Genomic DNA, 22,434 nt, shown 5'->3' with positions numbered 1-22,434 from the left:
GAGCCTCCTATTTTGAATGTCTAGGTATGTTATGACTGCCCCCTACTGGCAGAAATATACTACTAATTCAAATTTAATCCTAAAATTGAAAGAAATGATTTAAGCGATCTATCGCTTAGGATATAATGATAAAATACATTGCTTCGCCATATTCTGCATTAGTTGTGTGAGACATAGACTAGGGCCTGATAATCTTGGGCTATGCAGTCGAGAGACAGGTGGTCTGCCTTAATCTATGTAGGTTTCTTAAAAGGTCATTTTAGCAGGAGTCAGTTTTGTGGCTAGAAATGTATGCTTAACTCATACCCAAACTGAAGTCCAAGGATTATTACACTTCTTGATTGGTGTCATGTAGGATGAAAGTGATTTTTCTTATGAGGTAACTAGTCATCTAATGATTAAGCCAAGAGTTGGCTTCTAACATCATACTGCACATTTGTAAAGTGTGTAAAGTGTGTAAAATGACCCCAGGGCCCCAGAATTGGTATATGAAACAAACACAATCCCTATAAACATCTTGGCTTCCTTTTTTTTTTCTTTTCGCAGAAATTGATGAATTGATTCTAAACTTCACATGCAGTTGTAAGGGACTTAGAATATCCGAAACAATCTCATAAAAAGAAGAGCAGAGTTGGAGGATTCACATTTCTCAATTTTTTTTAAACATTTATTTATTTTTGAGACAGAGAGAGACAGCATGAACGGGGGAGGGCCAGAGAGAGAGGAAGACACAGAATCCGAAGCAGGCTCCAGGCTCTGAGCTGTCAGCACGGAGCCCTACGCGGGGCTCGAACTCACAGACCACGAGATCATGACCTGAGCCGAAGTCGGACGCTCCACCGACTGAGCCACCCAGGCACCCCACACATTTCTCAATTTTAAAACTTACTATAAAGCCACAACAGATCAACAGAATAGAATTGAGTCTATAGGTAAATCCATACGTCCACGGTCAGTTGGGCTTTGACAAAGTGCCAAAATAATTCAATGGAGGAGAGAATTGTCTTTCCAACAAATGGTGTGGAACCCCTGGACAGCTCCAGGCAGAAGTTTAAGTTGAAGTTCTACCTCACACCACATAAAACATTAACTCAAAATGGGCACCCGGGTGGCGCAGTCGGTTAAGCGTCCGACTTCAGCCAGGTCACGATCTCGCGGTCTGGGAGTTCGAGCCCCGCGTCGGGCTCTGGGCTGATGGCTCAGAGCCTGGAGCCTGTTTCCGATTCTGTGTCTCCCTCTCTCTCTGCCCCTCCCCGTTCATGCTCTGTCTCTCTCTGTCCCAAAAATAAATAAACGTTGAAAAAAATTTTTTTTAAAACATTAACTCAAAATGAATCCTAGACCTTCATGTAAGAGCTGAAGCTATAAAACTCATTTTCTTAGAGGAAAATGTAGGGGTAAATCTTCGTGGCCTTGGATTAGGCAAAGCTTGCGTAAGTACAATATCAAAACTCAAGGCACGAAAGAAAAAAACCGGTAAACTGGACTTCATCAAAATGGAAAACTTTGATTTTCTAAGAACATCATCAAGAAAGTAAAAAGATAACCCACTAGGAGACAATATAGAAAACCACATATACATAATAAAAGAATTTTATCCAGAAAATATAAAGAGGTCTTCCAACTAAAAATCAAAGGGGCACCTGGGTGGCTCAGTTGGTTGAGTGTCCAAATTCGGCTCAGGTCATGATCTTGTGGTTTGTGAGTGAGCCCAGCACAAGGCTCGCTGCTGTCGTGCAGAGCCTGCTTCGGATTCTCTGTCTTCCTCTCTCTTGGCTCCTCTCCTGCTCACACACTCTCTCTCTCTCCAAAGTGAAAATTAAAAAAATTTAAAAAACCCCAAAAGTTAACTAAAAATGGGTGATGTGTCTAAATAGACGTCTCTCCAGAGAAGGTATACAAATGGCCAAGAAGCCCATGAAAAGATGCTCAACATCATTAGCCAGTAGGGAAAAGCAAGTCGAAATCACAATGATTTTACATGTAATAGGTTGGCTTTAATCAAAAAGACAGACAAGGACAAATGTTAGCGAGTATGTGGAGAAAATGGGACTCTCATGCATTGCCAGCGGAAACATAAAATGTTGCAACCACTTTGGTAAACAGTTTGGCACTTCCTCAAAACGTTCGACATAATTACCCTAAGACCCAGCAATTTCCTCCTACGTGTCTACTGAAGCCAGAGAAGTGAAACGTGTGTTCACATAAAGGCCTGCATAGAAATGTCCAATAACTGGAATCAACCCACATGCCCATCAACTGATGAACCAAGTGAAGTAAATCTGTACAATGGAATATGACTCAGCAACAGAAAGGAATAAAGTTCTGACACAGGTCGTAACATGGATAAGCGTCAAAAACATGCATAGAAAAGCCAGTCACAAAAGACCACATCGCGTGTGATTCCATTTATGAGAAAATGTCCGGAGTAGGCACATCTAGAACGTAGATTAGTGGCTGCCTGGGGCAGGAGGGTTTGGGGGAGAAATGGGGAGTGACTACCAATGAATCAGAGGTTTCTTTTTAGTGTGACGAGATTACCAATGAATCAGAGGTTTCTTTTTAGCGTGACAAGAATGTCATAAAACTGATTTCAGTGATCGTTTCAGAACCCCGTGAATACCCTAAAAACCATGACATTTGTATACGTTAAACGGGTGAATTAATGGTGTGTGAATTCGATGTCAATGATGCTGTTGAACTTTTTATGAAAAGAGAGGCAACTGCTTCAAGCGACCAGATGTTTCAGCGCAAGTGCGGTACGTAAGTATCTGGATGGGTCTGTTCCCTGGGGTCAGTTGAATGAAGATATGGTTGAACCATATCACTGGTCGGGGGTGGGGGGGTGGGGGGGTGGGGGGGTGGGTCCCAGGACCTGATTCTGGACTCAGAATGAAAATAGGATAGGTGGTATTAGTTATTTCAAATTGACCTGTGCCGTTTTTGGAGCTGGAAGGTTATTTTGTCCTCCTGCCCATGTTGTCTTTGTGCATTTTGTGCCTGGGGAAACCTACCTGAGATTTTCGGTGGTATGTTCGCGGGCTCCATCCGTGTAGTCCTGCAGTTGGGACCAGCCTCCCCGTCTTCACATCCTAGGGCCAGAACACATAGTCCCGAGCCACTCTGCAAACCGAATCGTTCACGTTTCTCTTTTTCTTTAATGCTGTCTTTTTGGTCCACCAGGATTTTTCTCTTGCTCTTTCGTTTTTGCACACTCGATTTTTGGTGTCAAACCTTGGAGGAAGCATTTCTTTCTAACGTTCATGACGTTCTCCTTAGCATTTTCCCCACGCTTGTAAAAATCCTCGTTTTTGGAAACTTCTTTCTAGTTAATAGCCATTTGTATGAAAATTATTTCATCTTAAATCGTATTTGTTAATAATATTATCTAGGTCTGCGAATAAAACGCCTCACGCTCCGTTCTTGAGAGATCCTCGTAAACATTATTGTTTCATATTCAAGGAAGGGGTGTGTGTATAGGGGCACAGTAGCACCGACTGGCCTCCCTTGGCATTCTGTGTAAACCCAGTTTGCTAGAGATTGTAGTGAGAGGAATTTGCATGAAAAAAGAATTTTACAATCTGTCCAAGTTGAGTAAAGTACTTGTTGGCAAATATATCTATTTTCTATTACTTCAAGAAAAAGGGCATCTCCTAAAGGGTCAATGTAACCGAGAGACCTGTGTCTAGGAAGCATAAACAGCTGAGAGAGTGGCGAGAGGAGGGAGATTAGTGGACCATTAATCTATTCGACTCCGACTTGGTCGTTAGCTCTTGAAAGAGGCAGAAAGCTGGTGGATTGACAGCCGATTGAGTAAATGTTAATGGAGATGAACAGATAAACCCTAAGCCTGGAGGAGCCCAGCCAACAGTCTTCCCTCATGCAAATGAGACTGATGATAGGCGGGTCCGGGGAAGGAAATCCTTACTGGGGTCCATCTCCAATTCCAGACAGTCCTGGAAGACCCAGACAGGGAACCTTCCAAGACTGCCCGAGTGGTCATAGCTCAGGTTGTGGATCCCGGCATTTGCTCTACTGGTAGGAGAATTGCAGTCTTTGCTGTATGTCATGGATCCAAACGGTGACCTTGTTTTTCCTCCATTACTGTGTGTTAAAAGCGTTAGAAGAGTGGTAGAGGACTCCGTTAACCGTGGATCGATAGCCTTAAGGACCCACACGTGGTCCAGATGGAAAGGCGTGCAAATCACTAAATGACCCTTGACTTTCAGCCAGATGCAATAACTGGAAAAGATTGTGGGTTGTTCCTTTAGAATAAGTGAATACATTCTCTCTCTCTCTCTCTCTCTCTCTCTCTCTCTCTCTTTCTCTCTCACCTATATATCTCAGAGAGAGAGAGACAGAGAGGGCATAGGCACACATGAGCAGAAGAGAGGGAGAGGGAGAGAATCCCAAGCAGGCACTGTGCTGTCGGCGTAGAGCCCAGCACGGGGCTCGATCTCATGACTGAGATTATGTCCTGAGCTGAAATCAAGAGTCAGACATTCAACCAACTGAGTCACCCAGGTGCTCTAAGAATGAGTAAATACGTTTAAAAAAATTAAAAAATTTTTAAAAATTTTGAAAGTGCTTGACAAGAGCTGGGGGAAAAGGCTTTTATAGAACAGATGTGGCAGCAGAGCAAGGAAATCATGTGATTGGCTACAGCTTAGGCAGGTGACTAATTTGGGAAACCTTGTTGGCTATTTGTGATTGTTTAGCGTCATTGTCTATGGTACGAGTGCGTTTATAGGAATTCACCCTGGGTTACACGGGCTACCAAGGCATTAGAGGCAGCTTAGTCTAATGGCCTCCTTGGTTAATTAATTACTTTCACAATTCCCCCTTTTGGCCATCTTCCCGTACGTGATGGATTGATAAAAAAGTTTTCTATTAAGGACCCCCTCCCCGGTCACTGTCAGGGTTGAGGTTTTCGCTGTGAAACTCCTAGGTTATCATGACAGTTTTATGGAAATTTTTGCTATTCATTTCCTTGTTCATCTCGTTTCTGTCCTCCCAGCTCAGTGAGACCATCTGATGGCTACAAGCATGTGTTTAAGGCTTTTGAGAGATACTACTTAAAAAAATTTTTTTTTAGTGTTTATTCTTTTTAAATAATTTTTTTAAATGTTTATTTATTTTTGAGAGAGGGAAAGACAGAGTGCAAGCTGGAGAGGGGCAGAGAAAGAGGGAGACACAGAATCTGGAGCAGGCTCCAGGCGCTGAGCTGCACAGAGTCTGACTTGGGGCTTGAACTCATGAACCATGAGATCATGACCTGAGCCGAAGTCGGATGCTCAATCGACTGAACTATCCAGGCGCCCCTGAGAGATACTACTTTTAAGCAGACCTAACATAAACATGATTATTGTTGAAAACTCCATGTATCAACTTTTACTTACAGCTATCCAATGCATTTGTTCATTAAAAAAAAATTTTTTTTAATGTTTATTTATTTTTGAGACCAAGAGAGACACAGAGCATGAATGGGGGAGGGTCAGAGAGAGAGGGAGACACAGAATCTGTAGCAGGCTCCAGGCTCCGAGCTGTCAGCACAGAGCCGGACGTGGGGCTCAAACCCATGGACCATGAGATCATGACCTGAGCTGAAGTTGGAAGCTCAACCAACTGAGCCACCCAGGTGCCCCATTTGTTCATTTTTTTAAAAGATTTCTTTTATGTTTTATTTTTAAGTAATCTCTATACCCAACTAGTAAACCTAGGTAGAACTAAAGTTCTATGTTTGCCTTATATTTAATGTTGATAACTCTGAAGACACGAATGTTTTCATTAAACCAACCAAACTTAGACTAACTTTTATATACCAAAGATGATCCCAGATCATGTGAACTTGAGAAACATTTGGGTTAGTGTCTATATTTCTGAGACGATACTTAGTTTTTATGTAAATACTTAATTTATTTTTCTTTAAGCCAATTAAATAGAGTGTCTTTACAAATTAATTTTGCCAATACCATCTGGAGTAGAAAAATCACACATATAACACATACACATGCACACACACACATAGAGAGAGAGACATAAATATATAGCAGACACTTTTTAAAAATTTTTTTTTTCAACGTTTATTTATTTTTGGGACAGAGAGAGACAGAGCATGAACGGGGGAGGGGCAGAGAGAGAGGGAGACACAGAATCGGAAACAGGCTCCAGGCTCTGAGCCATCAGCCCAGAGCCCGACGCGGGGCTCGAACTCCCGGACCGCGAGATTGTGACCTGGCTGAAGTCGGATGCTTAACCGACTGTGCCACCCAGGTGCCCCGAGCAGACACTTTTTAAATTTTAGCTATGAGACAAGTCTAATAACACAAAACTCGCTAGTTTCCAAAGGAACTGTTGGATCCAAATTGTGTTTCTGGCAGTTGGAGTAAATCAAGATTACTTGCTCTGGTGACTAAAACTTCTTACTAGTGTTTGTGGAGAGGATTTATGATACTTCCAGTTGCTTTTTGTAAATAACTTTTGAAGAGGCAATTTTTAATTCATTTAGTCTCTTAGAAGCTTCTGCATACCAATCAAAAGATGTATCCCATTACTTTGGGGAAGCGTCCTTTTTCTCTAGGGCACCTTGCAAATGGATAAGGTTATCTAGGTTAAAAGTTCCCTACTGTGGCCACTGTAATTCAAGATTATCTTTGGTAAGGTTCACCCACTCGTTCAGACAAACGTATGTTCTGGGATCGTAATTTTTCTACACGTTCTCAGCCAGAGTTCTAGAAGGAGGAGCCCCAGACTCTTTGGGCTTGGAGGGACCCATTTTGTTTTACCTGTGGACCGAGTCTGGAAAGAGGAATGCTCAAAGCTGGGGAGCTCACAGTGCAAAAGCGGCAGAGCTCAGATCTGGGAGGAACTTTCTGCACCCTCAAGGAAAGAAGTGGTCACGGTAGACTCTGCAGGTATCCGTGCCTGATTGCTCCCCGAGGGCCACCAAAGGTCTCCTTTGGGTCCTGTTTCTGACACCGGAACTCTAAAAAGACAAACGGAGGCATCCTAACATTTTGAGGAGTTTATCTGAGTTGATGTAGACTCGAATCAGGGAGTGCCAAACCAAACGTGGTTAGGGGTGCCCGGGGACAGGGGTTGGGGGAAAGGCTTTCATAGAGTGGAGGCAGAGGCGAAGCAAGGGAATTATTTGCTTGGCCACGGCTTAAGCCGTGGCCTCATTTAAGAAAACCTAGTTGGCTGTTTTGATTCCTTGCTCTGAAATTTTGTTGCCTGGAAGGATACAAGTCCATTTATGGGAATTGACTCTGGCTTAGGTTTCAGTTTGCTCACGTAGGCTGCCGACGCATGATAGCCATCTGGGCCTAATGGCCTCCTTCAACAATGGCGTATTAAGGCTACAAACTGTGGAGGACCAACTGGCTGACACGCGCCCTCGAAACAAATCGGGGAGTCAGGCAGCAGTCCAGGCAACACTTGGCCATGCTCTGTTTCCTACCCTTTGCCTCCTTCTAATTAGGATCTGTATTTCTAAGGGTAGCGACTCAATGGTGGTCCCTGGAAGACAGGCCCACCTCAAATCCGGGGAATCTGTGGATGTTTCCTTGTTCAGAAAAGGGTCTTTTGCAGATAAGTAATTAGGCGAAGGCTCTTGAGATGAGGAGATCATCTTCAGGTGGGCCCTAAATCCGATGACAGGGTCCCCACAAGGCACAGAGGTGGAAGCAGCAGTGTGACCAGGGAGGTCGAGATTGGAACACCGCAGCCGCCAGAAGCTGGAAGAGGCAGGGACTGGATTGTCCCCCCAGAGCCTCGGGAGGGAGCATAGTCCTGCTGACACCTTGATTTCAGACTTCTGGCCTCCAGAACGGAGAAAGAGTACACTTCTGGAACTTCTGGGGTCTTTTAGCCTCCAAATTTGTGACAATTTGGTACAGTGGCCCGAGGAAACGAACACCGTCAGAAGTCCTTCCTTTTCTCAGTCCGAAGCCGTGTTTCTCAACTTTTTCCTTCATTTTTGCCCCATCCAAGAGAGAACAAAAATGAAGCTACAATTTAAAGTGAATTTAGTTTCTCCCTAACAAAAGAAGTTAAATACTAAGAAAATTTTGGTAGACAGGGTTGAGTCATTATGGGTCTCAGAACATTGGAATGTCCATGTTTTTTCTCAACCTCAAGGACCATTTGGCTACCTTGAAGACAATATTATGTCCCCAGTTTCCATTGAAAGTACAAGGTCTAGGGGCGCCTGGGTGGCGCAGTCGGTTAAGCGTCCAACTTCAGCCAGGTCACGATCTCGCGGTCCGTGAGTTTGAGCCCCGCGTCGGGCTCTGGGCTGATAGCTCAGAGCCTGGAGCCTGTTTCCCATTCTGTGTCTCCCTCTCTCTCTGCCCCTCCCCCGTTCATGCTCTGTCTCTCTCTGTCCCAAAAAAAATAAATAAACGTTGAAAAAAAAATAAAAAAAAAAAAGTACAAGGTCTAAAAATATAGGAAATGACTAAAAAGGAGAAAATTACTGGGGAGGGAAGCATTGACACTGTAGACAGAAATCAGTGGAAATTTAGGCCGACTAATCTTTTTTTTTCTTCCTTATTCATTTTGAGAGAGAGAGAGAGAGAGAGAGAGAGAGAGAGAGAGAGAGAGAGAACCTGTGCACACAAGTGGGGGAGGAGCGGAGAAAGAGAGAGAGAATCCCAAGCACGCCCCACGTTGACAGCACGGAGCCAATGGGGGGCTCAATCCCACGAACCCAGTGAGATCAAGACCTGAGCTGAAGTCAAGAGTTGGACACCTAACCACGACTAATCTTTTGTTTTAAAAAAGGTATATTTGGAGAAAAAGCTATTAAAAAGTCAGTTTGTGACCTCTTGGTCAACTTCCAAAAGTTTCCTGAGAATAATAGTTATTAAAAAGAACATTATAGGGGCGCCTGGGTGGCGCAGTCGGTTAAGCGTCCGGCTTCAGCCAGGTCACGATCTCGCGGTCCGGGAGTTCGAGCCCCGCGTCAGGCTCTGGGCTGATGGCTCAGAGCCTGGAGCCTGTTTCCGATTCTGTGTCTCCCTCTCTCTCTGCCCCTCCCCCGTTCATGCTCTGTCTCTCTCTGTCCCAAAAATAAATAAAAAACATTGAAAAAAAATTAAAAAAAAAGAACATTATATTGCAGGCAAACTTTGATAGCAGTGTAATAGAAGAATATAGAGAAATGTTTAAGTTTGGATTAAACGGTGACTGAATGATATAGATAGTGTTACAGGTAGGTTCTGGACTGGGGCTTGATTGATAGTTGGGGTGACTAGCGGAGGAGAGCCAAGAAGGCACTCCTGGTATAAGGAGAGAGGTGGAGTGAAGGAAAGGACACGAAACCTATCAGGTCTCTTAAGCTTGTGATAACAGTTGGACTTCTCAAGAGAAGTAATGGTGTTGGGTCCACATTGCAGGGAGCATTGAATGCTAGACCAGGAAGTCTAGATTTTGTTACACGGGAAATAGGGAGGCAGTACATATTCTTCATCAATGTTTATGTCCTAATCTCTTCTTTTTATAAGGACACCAGTTATATTGGATTAGGGCCCACCAAGGACCTCATTTTAACTTAATCACCTCTTTAAAGACCCTACCTCCAAATACAGTCACATTCTGAGGTACTGGGGATTGGCACTTCGTCATCCGAATTTTGGGGGGAAAGACACAATTTGGCCCAGAGCAATAGTAACATAAATCAATTTTATGGCAGTGGTTTAACTTCTTACATCTGCGTTTTCAATGTATTTCCCCCAGGAATAAATACAAATTCAATCTTTTAATCTTTTGATTTTCTTCCTCTATTTGTACTCTTGACACATTGATATGAAACTTAGATATTTTCAGACTCAACATACAAGAAACTGATGATAGAATAAAATTTCTTACTCTCTCCTCTAAGCTTTATAATTAATAATTAATGAAATTAATGTTAATTAATACATTAATACATAAATCATTACATAACAAAATATATTTTTATATATGTAATATTGTTATTACATAACAAAATAATACAATAATAAATAAGTTAAATAAATTAATAAAATTAGTGTTTTCTACTATTTGTAAAAACTGTTTGTATGTGTTAATCAAAGATATTTTATTATAATGAAAATAACCTAAATTGAATTCCTTGATTTTGATCGAGTTTAATTTTTGGTTAATTCATTGACGTATGAAAATTACCCATGGAATTGTCACCTGTTCTGGTTTATGATTTTCTCTAGTCCGACCAAAAATACACGTACAGTATATGCTGCAGTTTGAATAATTTCTAGATCTACTGACATTCAATTCCTTTCTGTAGCATGACATTAAGCATTCATTTTTATGATATCTTAAAGTATGATATTTAAAAACTATCTTGAAAATGAAGCCCTGGACCCCTTTTCACTATCAGACCTAATAGGATAATAGGATGTGTGTTGATGTGGGTCGGTGAAAGCCCTGTTTATCTGAGTGCCTCAGAAAAAAAAAAAATTCTGCATGAATAAAGTGAAAAATTTCTTGATTTCTCCACTTGGTTTACTTTGAAACCTGGCCAGTGAATGAATACATTCAATTGATGGTAGTGAGAAGTCATCCTTATGAAATTTTAGGGAGATTATAGTCCGGATATTAGCTCCTTGAGATATGCAAGAGAAGTTAAGGGGTGCCTGGGTGGCTCAGTTGGTTAAACATCTGACTTCAGCTCAGGTCACGATCTCACGGCTTGTGGGTTCGAGCCCCACGTCGGGCTCTGTGCTGACAGCTCAAAGCCTGGAGCCTGCTTCCGATTCTGTGTCTCCCTCTCTCTCTGCCCCTCCTCTGCTCATGTTCAGTCTGTCTCTCAAAAATGAATAGACATTAAAAAAATTTTTCTATCTATCTAATCTTAAATTCCACTATAGGGAACATACAGGGTTATATTAGTTTCAGGTATGCTTAAAAGCGAGGCCCAAAAGGATTAAACTGTGGGTAATGTAAGTATGTTCTGGAACAAAACTCAAGAATAATGATAGAAATAAAAAAACACCCTGGCACCCAAGTAAGTAAAATCCACCAGTTCTGGCGTTTAATAAAAAATAACCAATACCTTGTAAATTGTAAGTGTTGCACATTGTCTCTCTCCCTGCACCGTGTGTGGACACAGTGAGAAGGTGGGTACCTCCAAGCCAGAAGGAGACACCTCACCACTAACTGAATGGTCAGCACGTGTTCTTGGACTTCCAGCCTCCAGAACTGTGAGAAATAAAGCCCTGTCGTTTAAGCCACTTGGTCTGTTGTATTTCATTTTGGCAACGTTAGCCGACAGAGTTTTCTTTTTTTTTTTTTTTTTTTTTTTTTGCTATTTAAAAAAATATTGCACGAAAAATCCTTGCACATTTATCTTTGCACGCTCATGCAGCAGACGTTCCCAGAAGTTTGATGGCTTGCTTATGGGGTGTGCACCCGTAACACTGGAGTAGATACTTACGCTATTCTTTCTGGCAGGGCCTCTTTGTGTTCAAATGCGCCACAATGATGTCCTTCTGTAATGGTAAGGCCGTGTATTCCCGCCACAGCCTAGAATGTGCCTTCATATTTGGAACGACAGATCAATCAGATACAGATAGGCATTCTTCTGCTTTCTCCATAGGAGCACCACTGACATTTTTGGCTAGAAAATGCCTTGTGTGTGGTACCGTGCTGGTATCCCTCCCCAACATTCATCATCCGTAGTCCCTGGGCATCAAACGCCAGAACTCCATCCCTAATCATTGCAGTAAGCCCAAAAGTCCCACAGAGTTTCAAAGACCCCTGAGGGGGTTCCTTTCTCCACTCTCAGAAGCTCTGAAACATGTATCAAATTTAAAATATTATAATTAATGTTGTATGTAAGTAATGAATCACTGACTTGTACTCCTGAGACCAATATTGCACTGCACGTTAACTAAAATTTAAATAAAAAATTTTAAAAAGTAAAAAAAAAATATTGTAAAGAAATAGTTTTGGGACTTACAGCTTTGTTACCAACGAAATTTTTTACTAAGCTATTATTGTGGTTAGTACCTGCAATCTTTCTTTGATTCCAATTCCACAATTTTCTTCGTAAGCAAGTCTTTGATTAATTTCGGCTAGAAGCTCGCATGTAAATGGACTCAATCTATAGCATCAAACTTATTAAAAGAAAATTTCAAGTAAGAAGAACAAACACAAGGAATATCCATGTACATTATTCAGATTGAAAAAGTTTAACACTTTGCAGTATTACGTAGAGTTTTTAAAAAAAACTTTAGGGCGCCTGGGTGGCTCGGTCGGTTGAGTGTCTGACTCTTGATCTCGGCTCAGGCCATGATTTCATGGTGTGTGGGTTTGAGCCCTGTGTCTGGCTCTGTGCTGACAGCATGGAGCCTGCTTGGGATTCTCTCTCGCTTTCTCTGCCCCTCCCCTGCTCTCTCTCTCAAAATAAAATAAAACTTAAAAAAAATATTTTACTTTAGAAATACAACATAGATACGACGTAGGGCCCCTCTGAACATTTATACTAGTGTTTATCCTTTCCTCTATGTTTGTGATAGAATAATGGCCCCCTAAAGATTCTACTTTCTAATCTCTGGAACCTGTCAATATGTTAGCTTACATGGCAAAAGGGAAACATGGTGACATATGTCATTAAAGTCAAGGACCTCGAGATGGGGAGAGTTGCTTGCATTAGCCAGGTGGGCCCAATCTAATCCCATGAACCCGGAAAACCAGAGAACCCCTATCAGCTGTGTTGACTGAGTCTCAGAAGGCGCTGTGACGTTGCTGACTTTGAAGGTGGAGGGAGGAGGACATGGGCCAAGAAATGCAGGCAGGTTCCAGAAACTGGAGAATACCGGGAAATGGATTGAGACCCACGTCAGGCTCTGACCTGGAGAACTGTAAAAGACTAAATTTGTGTTGGTGTAAGCCAGCAAATTTGTGATAATTTGTTAAAGCAGCAATAGAAAAATAATACATTATATCCTGTTACTATGTGTTTATTCACAGTGCTTTAAAACTTGGCCGAAATTTAACATTTTTAGTAAAATGTCTTGGTTATACATCCCTATGAGTGCTGATTAATTACATATATCTGACTCTTTGCAGTACTGAGTAGTATTACTCATGATCTTAAGATAAACAGGGTAGTTGAGGCCTGGACTGGGGCAATCTTGCTCAAGTCAGGATTGTCAAATTTGCATTTTCAGTAAACACAAAGTTTTTAGTATAATTGCAAATACTACGTGAAATATTATTTGCTCAATCTGCAACCCGAGGGCAACGTAACTTTTGTGACCCACGTCTCAGCATCAGTTTCATATTTAAAATCCGAATAAGAATGCCTGCTTCATGGAGCTGTTAAATCCACGTGGAAGTCCATCTATTTAAAAGCATTAGATGAAATATTTCAAAAGAACGGCGGTTAAGATTAAGTTTCGGCCTGATTCTCTGCCTTGGGCTGGGGGCCTCGACCGCCCCCAAACGGGGCTCGGGGTTTCCGGGCGCTGGTCCCCACGTGCCCACCTGCTCCCCTCCCTCTGGAGGGGCCAGCCTGGGCACAAGCTCTGCGTCCCTCCGGGGCCTGTGTCGCCGGTCGCGCGGACTCCGCCAGCCCACCTTGAGCGAGGCCCCCCCCGAGCGCAGTGCGGCTCCCTGAGCTGTTTTGGATCCTCCGGGCTTCCGGCTTCCGCCTTCCGGGCTGTCACGTGCCTCCGCTCACGTGACCGGCCCTTCTGTCATTCCGCTGCCGCTCCGGCTTCTTTCCACCTGGGCCGCCCTCAACGTCTGCTGGGTGTGGGGACGTCTGCCCTTGCCGGGGCCGCTCCGGCTGGAAACCCCGCTCGGCTCCGACTCGGCTGGCGCCCCCAGCCGGGCGGCGCCCCCGACGGCCCACACCGCCGCGTCCTCCTCCCTGCCGCCTTCGCGTGCGTTGTCGGGTCCCCTGGATTCGCGAAGTAAGCCCGCAGTCGCGCCGTTTCGTCTCCCGCCCCGGCCGGAGGGAGGCGACCCCTTGCGCTTTCCCCAGCTTCTCTGGCGCCTGCCGCTTTCTCGCCGCGCAGGCCCGGCCAGCCCTCTTGCGGCCCCGGGCTTCCAGATTTCTGTCCTTCCAGGCCTCAGCTGGGTTTACGGAACTGGAGCTCCTTCCCCGCGGGGGCAGGAATTGGGGGGGGGGGGGGAGGACAGGTATACTGTATACTTTCCCCAGGATTGGGCCTCGGCCTCGGCCTGCTGCAGGTTCGAGTTGTTCGGGGACCCAGAGGGCCATCCGGAAGCACCTTCACCTACCCCGGGGGAGGCCGCTGCGCCTGAGTCCACTCGGTGTTCAGGGTTCCAGCCTGACCCGGCCAGAGCCAGTTTTCCCTCCGCCCTACCTGTGTGTATTGCTTGGGTTGTTTAGGAAGCAAACCCTCAGATGTAGAGATTAAGTTCCAGACTGACTAAGGTCATTGGGATTGCAGAATAGAATTTTGGGTATGGTTTTAGCTGCTTTGTGGCCGTGGCAGCGAACGTCTGTTCTGTGAACCAAAACCTGGATATTTCGTATCGAGAGAAAATCAGGCCTGAGCATTTACGAGTAAATTTGGAAGTGAGAATTACGTGAAAGCTCAATATTGTAGGTTGTTGTCACCAGACCAGAATCCCATTGTTGCTTGTACCTAAATTGTAATTGGTATTTGTTCCAAAACTTCCTCCCCAAATTGATTTTGAAAATACTCTCAACTTTGGTTGAAGAAAGAAAATTACATTCCCACTTTAGGGTTTTTAATTTGAATGAGTAATTTTAGAAGGCACTTGTAGTAGTTTTGTTTTTTTTTTTAAATAACGACGCTTCAAAATGATGGTTAGTAAATGTAAAAATAAATGGTCTTCTCTCTACTGTACAGGTTCTTATTTTTTTCCGTGTCAGGAGAAACTTGTTCCCAGTTGTGTACATTTAATCTGTATACCTATTTTATTGAAGCCAGACTTCTGATGTTAGTTTGAAGAACTTAAAAGAGTTACTTTGAAAAACCTTACTGCAAGATTAGTGCCAGTAATTAAAAAACTTTTCCTGGAAAAGTAAAAATCTTTAGAGAACACTTTTATGGAGCGGGGCATAATTAGGCAAGTTTTGAAATCTAATGATTTTCATACTTAGGACATCTAATATATTTAATGTTTGAGTTGAATGGGGAGAATAGGGCGATAACGATGATGTTAATAACAATAATAATGATAGCAGTAGTTGTTAAAAAATGGTAACACCTAGTATTCTCAGGTTACTTTGCCTCAAAATTGCAGATCTGTTGAAAAAACATCCAAGATCATAACATTTAGATGACCAAAATGGATATCCGAGGTGCCGTAGATGCTGCGGTTCCGACAAACATTATTGCTGCCAAGGCTGCGGAGGTTCGGGCAAACAAAGTGAACTGGCAGTCCTACCTTCAGTAAGTACCGATTTGCTGTGAATCAGGGATAATCATGTGCTTTTGCATCGGACTTTTTCGTGATCATGCCTCAATGAGAGACATGATGGAAAAATACTACCAGACATGGAAGAAAACACTTCCTCCTTTAGAAGTCTTACCCGCCGTAGGGAGACAGGATAGTGTGGTGGAAGGAGCTCTAGCAGGGGAGCAGAGCCCCTCAGAGCCCTTTTGATCTTCCGTGTCTGGAAAGTTGTACCTTTTGAATGAGCGGGAGAGGTGGGAGGCGTGTTCACGGGATTTGGAGGGGGGAAGGGGAAGCCAGCCTGCCAGACTGGCTCGTTTTGCCTGGGTGATCAACGTGGGGAAGCCGGTGTTGCAGCATGGCTCATACAACTAGTAAAAGGTGTAGATGTTTGAATTCCAAGGCCTGGGTTTGAAGTCTGGTTCTTCTGTCTACTAGTTTGGTAATCTTAGGGGAATCGTTTAACTTCTTGGCGGTTCACTGAAGTAAAATGAAATGGGGAATACGGATCTCGCAGAGTTGTTGCTGAAAGAGCATATTTAAAGGATTCGCACAGTTGAATGTATGTATGCAATAGTATGTTGAATGCACTCTCCATAAATTTTAGTTCTTTTCCCTTCTTTCTTTTTTTAAAAATGTAATTAAATTGTTTTTGATTTACATCCAAATTAGCATCCAAATATAGTGCCTCAATGATTTCAGGGGTAGATTCCTTAATGCCCCTTACCCATTTAGCCCATCCCCCCTCCCTCCACCCCTCCAGTACCCTCTGTTTTCCGTATTTAAGAGTCTCTTATGTTTTGTCCCCCTCCCTGTTTTTATATTATTTTTGCTTCCCTTCCCTTGTGTTCATCTGTTCTGTGTCTTAAAGTCCTCATATGAGTGAGGTCATGTGATATTTGTCTTTCTCTGACTGACTAATTTTGCTTAGCGTAATACCCTCTAGTTCCATCCACTTCCCTTCTTTCTTATATGTATTAAGATTTAGCATGCTGGTGTTCCGTATTTATTTGTAAAGTAAGGGTTCGTTTCTTCTTGACCATATTTTATCATATTGACTTCATATCTGTCTTGGTATATTTATAACAGTGATTTATTAAGGAAATTCAGTTCAGGTTTTCAGATACGTTTTGAAAAACAAATCGAGGAATCTTTAGTTTTATATTTACGAGTCTGCTGTAAGAGGGACATACGGCATACAACGATGATGCACTTATTTCGGTTAATTTAGTCACTCATCAAACATTTATTGTCCACCTTTCAAGTTTGAGGCCTATTTCGAGGCTTCAAAAAGATAAACTTATAGTCTGGTGGGGAAGTCAGTTATAGAAACAGATCATTTGGTATGTTAACTGAGAGAGTAGAAAGGTGCACCGGGAATGATGGGCGCACAGAAAAAGGACAGCTAATCCTCCCTCCAGGAAGTTTTTCTGGAGGGAATGTTCAAACGTAGGGAATTAAAAGCAGCGTGCTGGGTGGGGAATAATACACGTTTTGGAGGCAGGCAGTGGGGTGGGCTGAGGCTGGAGAGGCAGCCGGGAGCCAATTGTGGAGGCTCCCCAAGGAGCACAGTTTTAAAATCCCTGTTGTAGGAATTGGGAATGACCGATGTTTGTAAGTGGGAGTTGGATGTCAGGTTGCCTTTTGATTGGATTGTTCTACTGACAAAACGTAGAGGGTGGGTTTGTGGAAACAAACCTAGAGCTATGATAAGGCTGTAGCCGTATCCAGGCTGTTGGGATGTATAGAATTGGATAGATTTGAGAAAGTCTTTGCGATCGATTTAATCTATGAGGGTGAAAAAGAATCTAGGATGATTCTGGATTCCCACTTTAAGGGACTAGATTATTGTGGGGCAGGAGGAGGAGGGACTTTCTGATATTCTCTCTGTTCATCTATATCTGTATAATTTAAATTTAAATCCCGTGTGAAATTAGGATTTTGAGCTCTGTTTCCTAGTTTTAGTCCAGAGTGTGTTTGGACTAGAGAACAAGGGGTTTCATGTTTATAAAGCTTGTCCCTGTGTATAACCTAAATAGAATGGTATTATTATTAATCAGAAAGCACTGGCTGACTGGCAGAGGTTCCCTAGCATTGGTATCTGGAACATTTTTAGTTCCAGGGGGATATTTAATTGCTTTCTCCCTGTTCCTCCTTTTCAAAGGCCTCTGTACTACTAAGTTGTAGTCTCTCTCATTCTTTTTTCTGTCCTGTATTCTACTGTCCGTCTCATGCGTTTCTTTTATAAAACCCTTCTACTTTGTACGTCTGTGCACAAATGTTCACCAAGTGTTAACTGTGTGCCTGCTGTTGAGCCTCACCGCCCTGAGACGTACACTTCCATCTGTAAGTTCCTCCCTAGATCACATGGCTCATTAATTCCCTTCAAGTGGGTGTCTGCCCGGGTGGCCTCAGAAAGGACTTCACTGTAATCTACCCAAAAGCTATCCTTTCCTCTGTTGTCACTTTCTAGCTCCTTACCCAGCTAAAGTTTTCTTCATAGCATTTAGTGTCCTGGCATTGTGTGCGTGCATGTGTGTGTGTGTGTGTGTGTGTGTGTGTGTGTGTGTGTGTTAAAAAATTACTTATTTTTGTGTTTGTGTGTTTTTTGTTTTCCCCACTGCAGTCCAGGCTCAAAGAGGGATGTTTAATTCACTGCTGTGTCACCTGTTCTCACAGGTGCCTGACACACAGTAGGCTGCCTGTTGATCTTGGCTGGTTACATCATGAGTGAGCAGAGTAAATGTTGGGCAGTGGTGGAGACAAGTGTTTGGGAAAGGAGTACCTTACTCGGCTAAGTCACATACTGTTTCACGTTACTTTCATGGCAGCACTGTGACCTAAGGTTTTCTATCCCTGTCTTATGGAAGAGTAGATAGCTCTTCAGATAGGTTAAATAACATGTACATACTGATGTAGGTTTTAACTAGTTGATTAAAATGATTTTTCTTTCTTTCTTGTTTTTTGTTTTTGTTTTTGTTTGTTTTTTTTAGAGAAAGAGAGTGTGAGCAGGGGAGAGGGGCATAGGGAGAGAGAGGGAGAGAGAGAGAGAGAGAGAGAGAGAGAGAGAGAGAGAGAGAGAGAGAGAGAATCTTAAGCAGACTCCACTCTCAGCGAGGAGCCCAGTGCAGGGCTCCATCCCACGACCCTGGGATCTTGACCTGAGATGAAATCAAGAGTTGGGTGCTCAACTGACTGAGCCACCCAGGTGCCCCTAAAATCATTTTTCTTGAATGCCTCTACCTTGGTGCCAGGTAGAACTGCCATTCAAGTTCGCAGTGACTGATATGAAGGAGTAAATGTGGTCAGATGTGTGCTTGAGAAAGCTGGCTGGCACTAGTAAGAGGGGTGTGGAGGAGGGGTGGATTGGAAGCAGGGAAACGTTCGGTGGGTTGTTACCTTAAGGCTGAGCTGTTCCAGAGGCAGAGAAGTTGAGAGGAGAGTGGTATTAGGTGGGAGGATCGTTAGGACTGGTGCCTGAGTGGTTGTAGGTCATGAGAAAAGAGACCCCCGTTCCTAACTTGCTAGGTTATGGGACTGTCAAAAGAAGATTCAGAGACAAAAGAATTTAAGCAAGAAAAGAAAAAGGTTACTTACAAAAAAGGAAAGAAATTCAGACCTCGGAAGAACTGGCTTACTGCGGAAAACCACAATTATTTAAGTGGAAAAGAAAGCTGTGAAATGATAAGGTCACCAAAGGTAACCTTCATTGTACAGTTTTGTCATGGTAGAACACCACAACTTTTTCTCATGATTATCCTATAATAATATGCTTTAATTTGTTAGCATGGCAAAATCTGGGGGTGAAACTGTTTTAGCTGGGAAGTTCAGGCTTATGAAAAAGACTGTATGTATTTTGGGGCCAGAACTGGACCTTGTTATCTTGGTCTACCCCAGGGTACGGAGTGCCTTTTTTCCTGCCTGGTGTATGAAGTGCTTAGCCACAGGGGAAACAGGGCAAAGTGTCTTTTTTTTTTTTTTTTTTTAATTTCATTATCCCATTAGCCAGGCTGGGATGGAATGTGGGTAGGGATATGTGTTAGTGACCTCTGCTGTGCCCCTCAGGGTCTAGGGTGCTTGTGTGCTTGCTCTGTGGGAGGAGAGGTCCCCACGTGTAAGTGGGGACTGTGGGAGGTCGGCCTGGGCCGCAGCTCAGACTGGCGCAGCTCAGGCTGGGCCTGAACTCAGCAGCACGGAGGGTAGCAGGGAGCACTCAGGGAGGATTCAGGGAGCGCAAATGAAGACAGCCCCCCACAGAGCCTGAAGCACGGGGTAAGAGACAAGGAATCTGTGAAGAGCACTAATGAGAAGTGGCCTGAGAAGGGCAAGAAGAATCTGGAAGCTCAGGACGAGAGGGTCAAGAAATGGCCACATTGCCACCTGCCTCAGAGATCTGGAAAGATAAGGGCTGGAAGTTCCCCTTTGGGTTGGTAAGGAAAGGATTGTTGGAAAAATCCAGCAGGTGAGAATAGTTCACACACACACACACACACACACACTCACACACACACACAAAGAGCACATGTGAAAACAAAGTTACAGTGCTTGCAACTGAAGAACTGAAGGGCAGTAGATTCCAAAGTCCAGAAGCAAGTGAAAAGTATATAAAATAGTGTTCAGTAATAGTATATATAAAACCGAGAAGGGATAAAGTAAAACGCTGAGATTTTGAATACTCAAAAGTCAAGATCTTCTTTGGAGGAGGGTCGGGTTGTGGGGAGGGGTGTCAGGAAGTATGAAAGTTCAGCTCCCTTGTCTCGGGGAGGGCCCGGCTCTGAGGACCTCACCTTCCCAGACTCCCCTGTGTGCTCAGAAACCCGTTCTCTTCAGGACTTTGCCTGAGTCTGGGCTGGGCTCCTAACCTTTCGAATCCTGTGCCCCCCCTGCCCCATCCCTGGTCTCCCCTGGGAGCGCTGCCTCCATTAATCTCCTGCACCCCAATCTCCGTGTCGAGACCTGCCACCAGGAAGCTGGCCCAAGACTTCTGAAAAAGGACTCCCATTTCTGTAACTGTGCATATGGTGAAACCTGCCTCAAATTCAGTGTTCCTTGGTTGGCCTTTTGGGGAACAGTAGCCTCTCAACATACTCCGGGGCAGGGGGTGGGGAAGGGCGGTTTTTTAAACCACTCAGTTAAAAGACATCTATTGATGCTATTTGAACGGCAAAGCACATTACATTTTTTTATTTTAAACTTGCATTTCTGTCGTGCTTACGTACGTCAGGTGGTGCTTCTTGCTTTCGTAACCGCTCAGTGGAGTCGGGCAGGTACCATTGTAACGGCCATTTTATCGGTGTGGCAAACATTGGTCAGAGGGATAGCGACCTGCCGAAGTTTCACAACTGCAGTTAGAACTCTTCCTCAGACTGGCACAAATTCCACACTTTCCCCACCAGACTGATGGTCCGACAAGGTCGGTGTGTGTCCCGAAGTGCCCGGTGTCAGAGACTAACAAGGATGTTTTGCTGACAGATCTTTTCACAAGGAAGGGTCAGACACGGGTTTGCCGTGGCCCGTTTGTGTCGTTGATGAGTGTGTCTGTGGCGAGGCTGGGTTGGAAGAAGGTGACGATGGTTCCGTGGTGATGATACTGAGTGTATCTCAGTATGACTCTCTTGATGGGAATCTCACTGAAGGAAAGAAGTTGGGAGAGAAAAGGAAGATTCCAAGGACTGAGCTTGGAGAGAAGTCTTGCGCTGCGAGGAGCCACTGAGGAAGGAACTCCTGAAAGAAGTGGGAGGGAAACCGGGTAGTGTGGGGTGATTGCTGTTAGGACAGCGTGTCAGGAGGGAGGGGTTATTTTTTGAGAGAGGGGGAGGAGCTCATTTTTCCGAGTCTGGAGGGAACATGAGAAAATGCCGGAGGCAGTGATCGTAGAAGTTCGTGTAGAGTGGCTTTGGTCTTGATGGAGTGGAAAGCCGAGGGAATTGGGTGGCTGGGAGGGGGGTAGGGTGAGACTTCGGACGGTGCTGAGAGGCGTCAGTTATTCGTTGCTTCCTGGGCCAGGCGCCACTCTAACCACCTCATGTGGGTTATTTAATTTCATCCTCAGATCAACCCCTACTGGCAACGTGGACGTTGTTTCCATTTTGCAAATGAATTCACTCAGGTCCAGAGAGGTTGCATGTTCCATACCTGGTGGAGCTAAGCTTGCACCCGGGTCTGTGTGATGCGGGGGCCTGTGCGCCGACCCCGGTGGTTAACCACCGAGGAGAGAGGAAAAAGATGGGGAATTCCTGTGTCCCTTTGTCGCAGTGTCAACTCAACTCTTATTGAAAAAAACCAACTTCCTCTTACTTTCTAGGGGGCAGATGATTTCTGCTGAAGACTGTGAATTCATTCAAAGGTTTGAGATGAAAAGAAGTCTTGAAGAGAAGCAAGAGGTGCTCCAAACTGAAGGCAGTCAGGTGATGGATATGAACATATTACGAACACCTTCCTGTGTCCCTGAAAATTCGAGAACAAAATTTTAATGACTTGGTGATATTTTCTTGTAGGTGTGCGTCATGATTTATCTAAAAATCCTTTTTTATTGGAAGATGTTTAAATACTTTCCAAATCCTCTTTTTTGGAAGACGTTTAAATACTTTCCAAATCCTCTTTTTTGGAAGACGTTTAAATACTTTCCAGTTTTGTTTGTTCATTTTGGGAAAATGTTATGTTGGGTGTGTGTATTCAGTTTATTCCTCCACCCTTTTTGATATGTTTTTCATGGCACTTTCCTTACGGTTCCACACATAGGGTTTTTCTTTTTAATTTTTCTTTAAATTTAGTTAACATACAGTGCAATATTGGCTTCAGGAGTAGAATTCAGTGATTCGTCACTTACATACAACACCCAGTGCTCATTCCAACGAGTGCCCTTTTTAATACCCATCACCCGGGGCGCCTGGGTGGCTCCTTCGGTTAAGCGTCCGACTTCAGCTCAGGTTATGATCTCATGATCTGTGAGTTCAAGCCCCGCATCGGGCTCTGTGCTGACAGCTTGGAGCCTGGAGCCCGCTTCGGATTCCGTGTCTCCCTCTCTCT

General features: G+C 43.9%; 1 protein-coding gene across 3 annotated transcripts in view; it reads left to right on the top strand.

Annotated features, from left to right (window-relative positions):
• The first annotated feature begins 13,785 nt into the window (after window positions 1–13,785).
• Window positions 13,786–22,434, top strand: part of ATP6V1H (ATPase H+ transporting V1 subunit H) — a 105,377-nt gene continuing 96,728 nt past the window's right edge. For all 3 annotated transcript variants that reach the window (XM_045049592.1, XM_045049593.1, XM_003999812.6), the window contains exons 1-3: window positions 13,786–13,925; window positions 15,253–15,401; window positions 21,710–21,812. In XM_045049592.1, the coding sequence (XP_044905527.1) occupies window positions 15,289–15,401; window positions 21,710–21,812 (216 nt within the window). In that variant the 5' untranslated portion in view covers window positions 13,786–13,925; window positions 15,253–15,288. The remainder of the gene's footprint in view (window positions 13,926–15,252; window positions 15,402–21,709; window positions 21,813–22,434) is intronic.

This window comes from Felis catus, chromosome F2, assembly GCF_018350175.1.
Source record: "Felis catus isolate Fca126 chromosome F2, F.catus_Fca126_mat1.0, whole genome shotgun sequence".
In the NCBI taxonomy this organism is placed as follows: Eukaryota; Metazoa; Chordata; class Mammalia; order Carnivora; family Felidae; genus Felis; species Felis catus.
The sequence above is the reverse complement of the archived record's forward strand: the minus strand, read 5'-3'. Positions and strand labels throughout refer to the sequence as shown.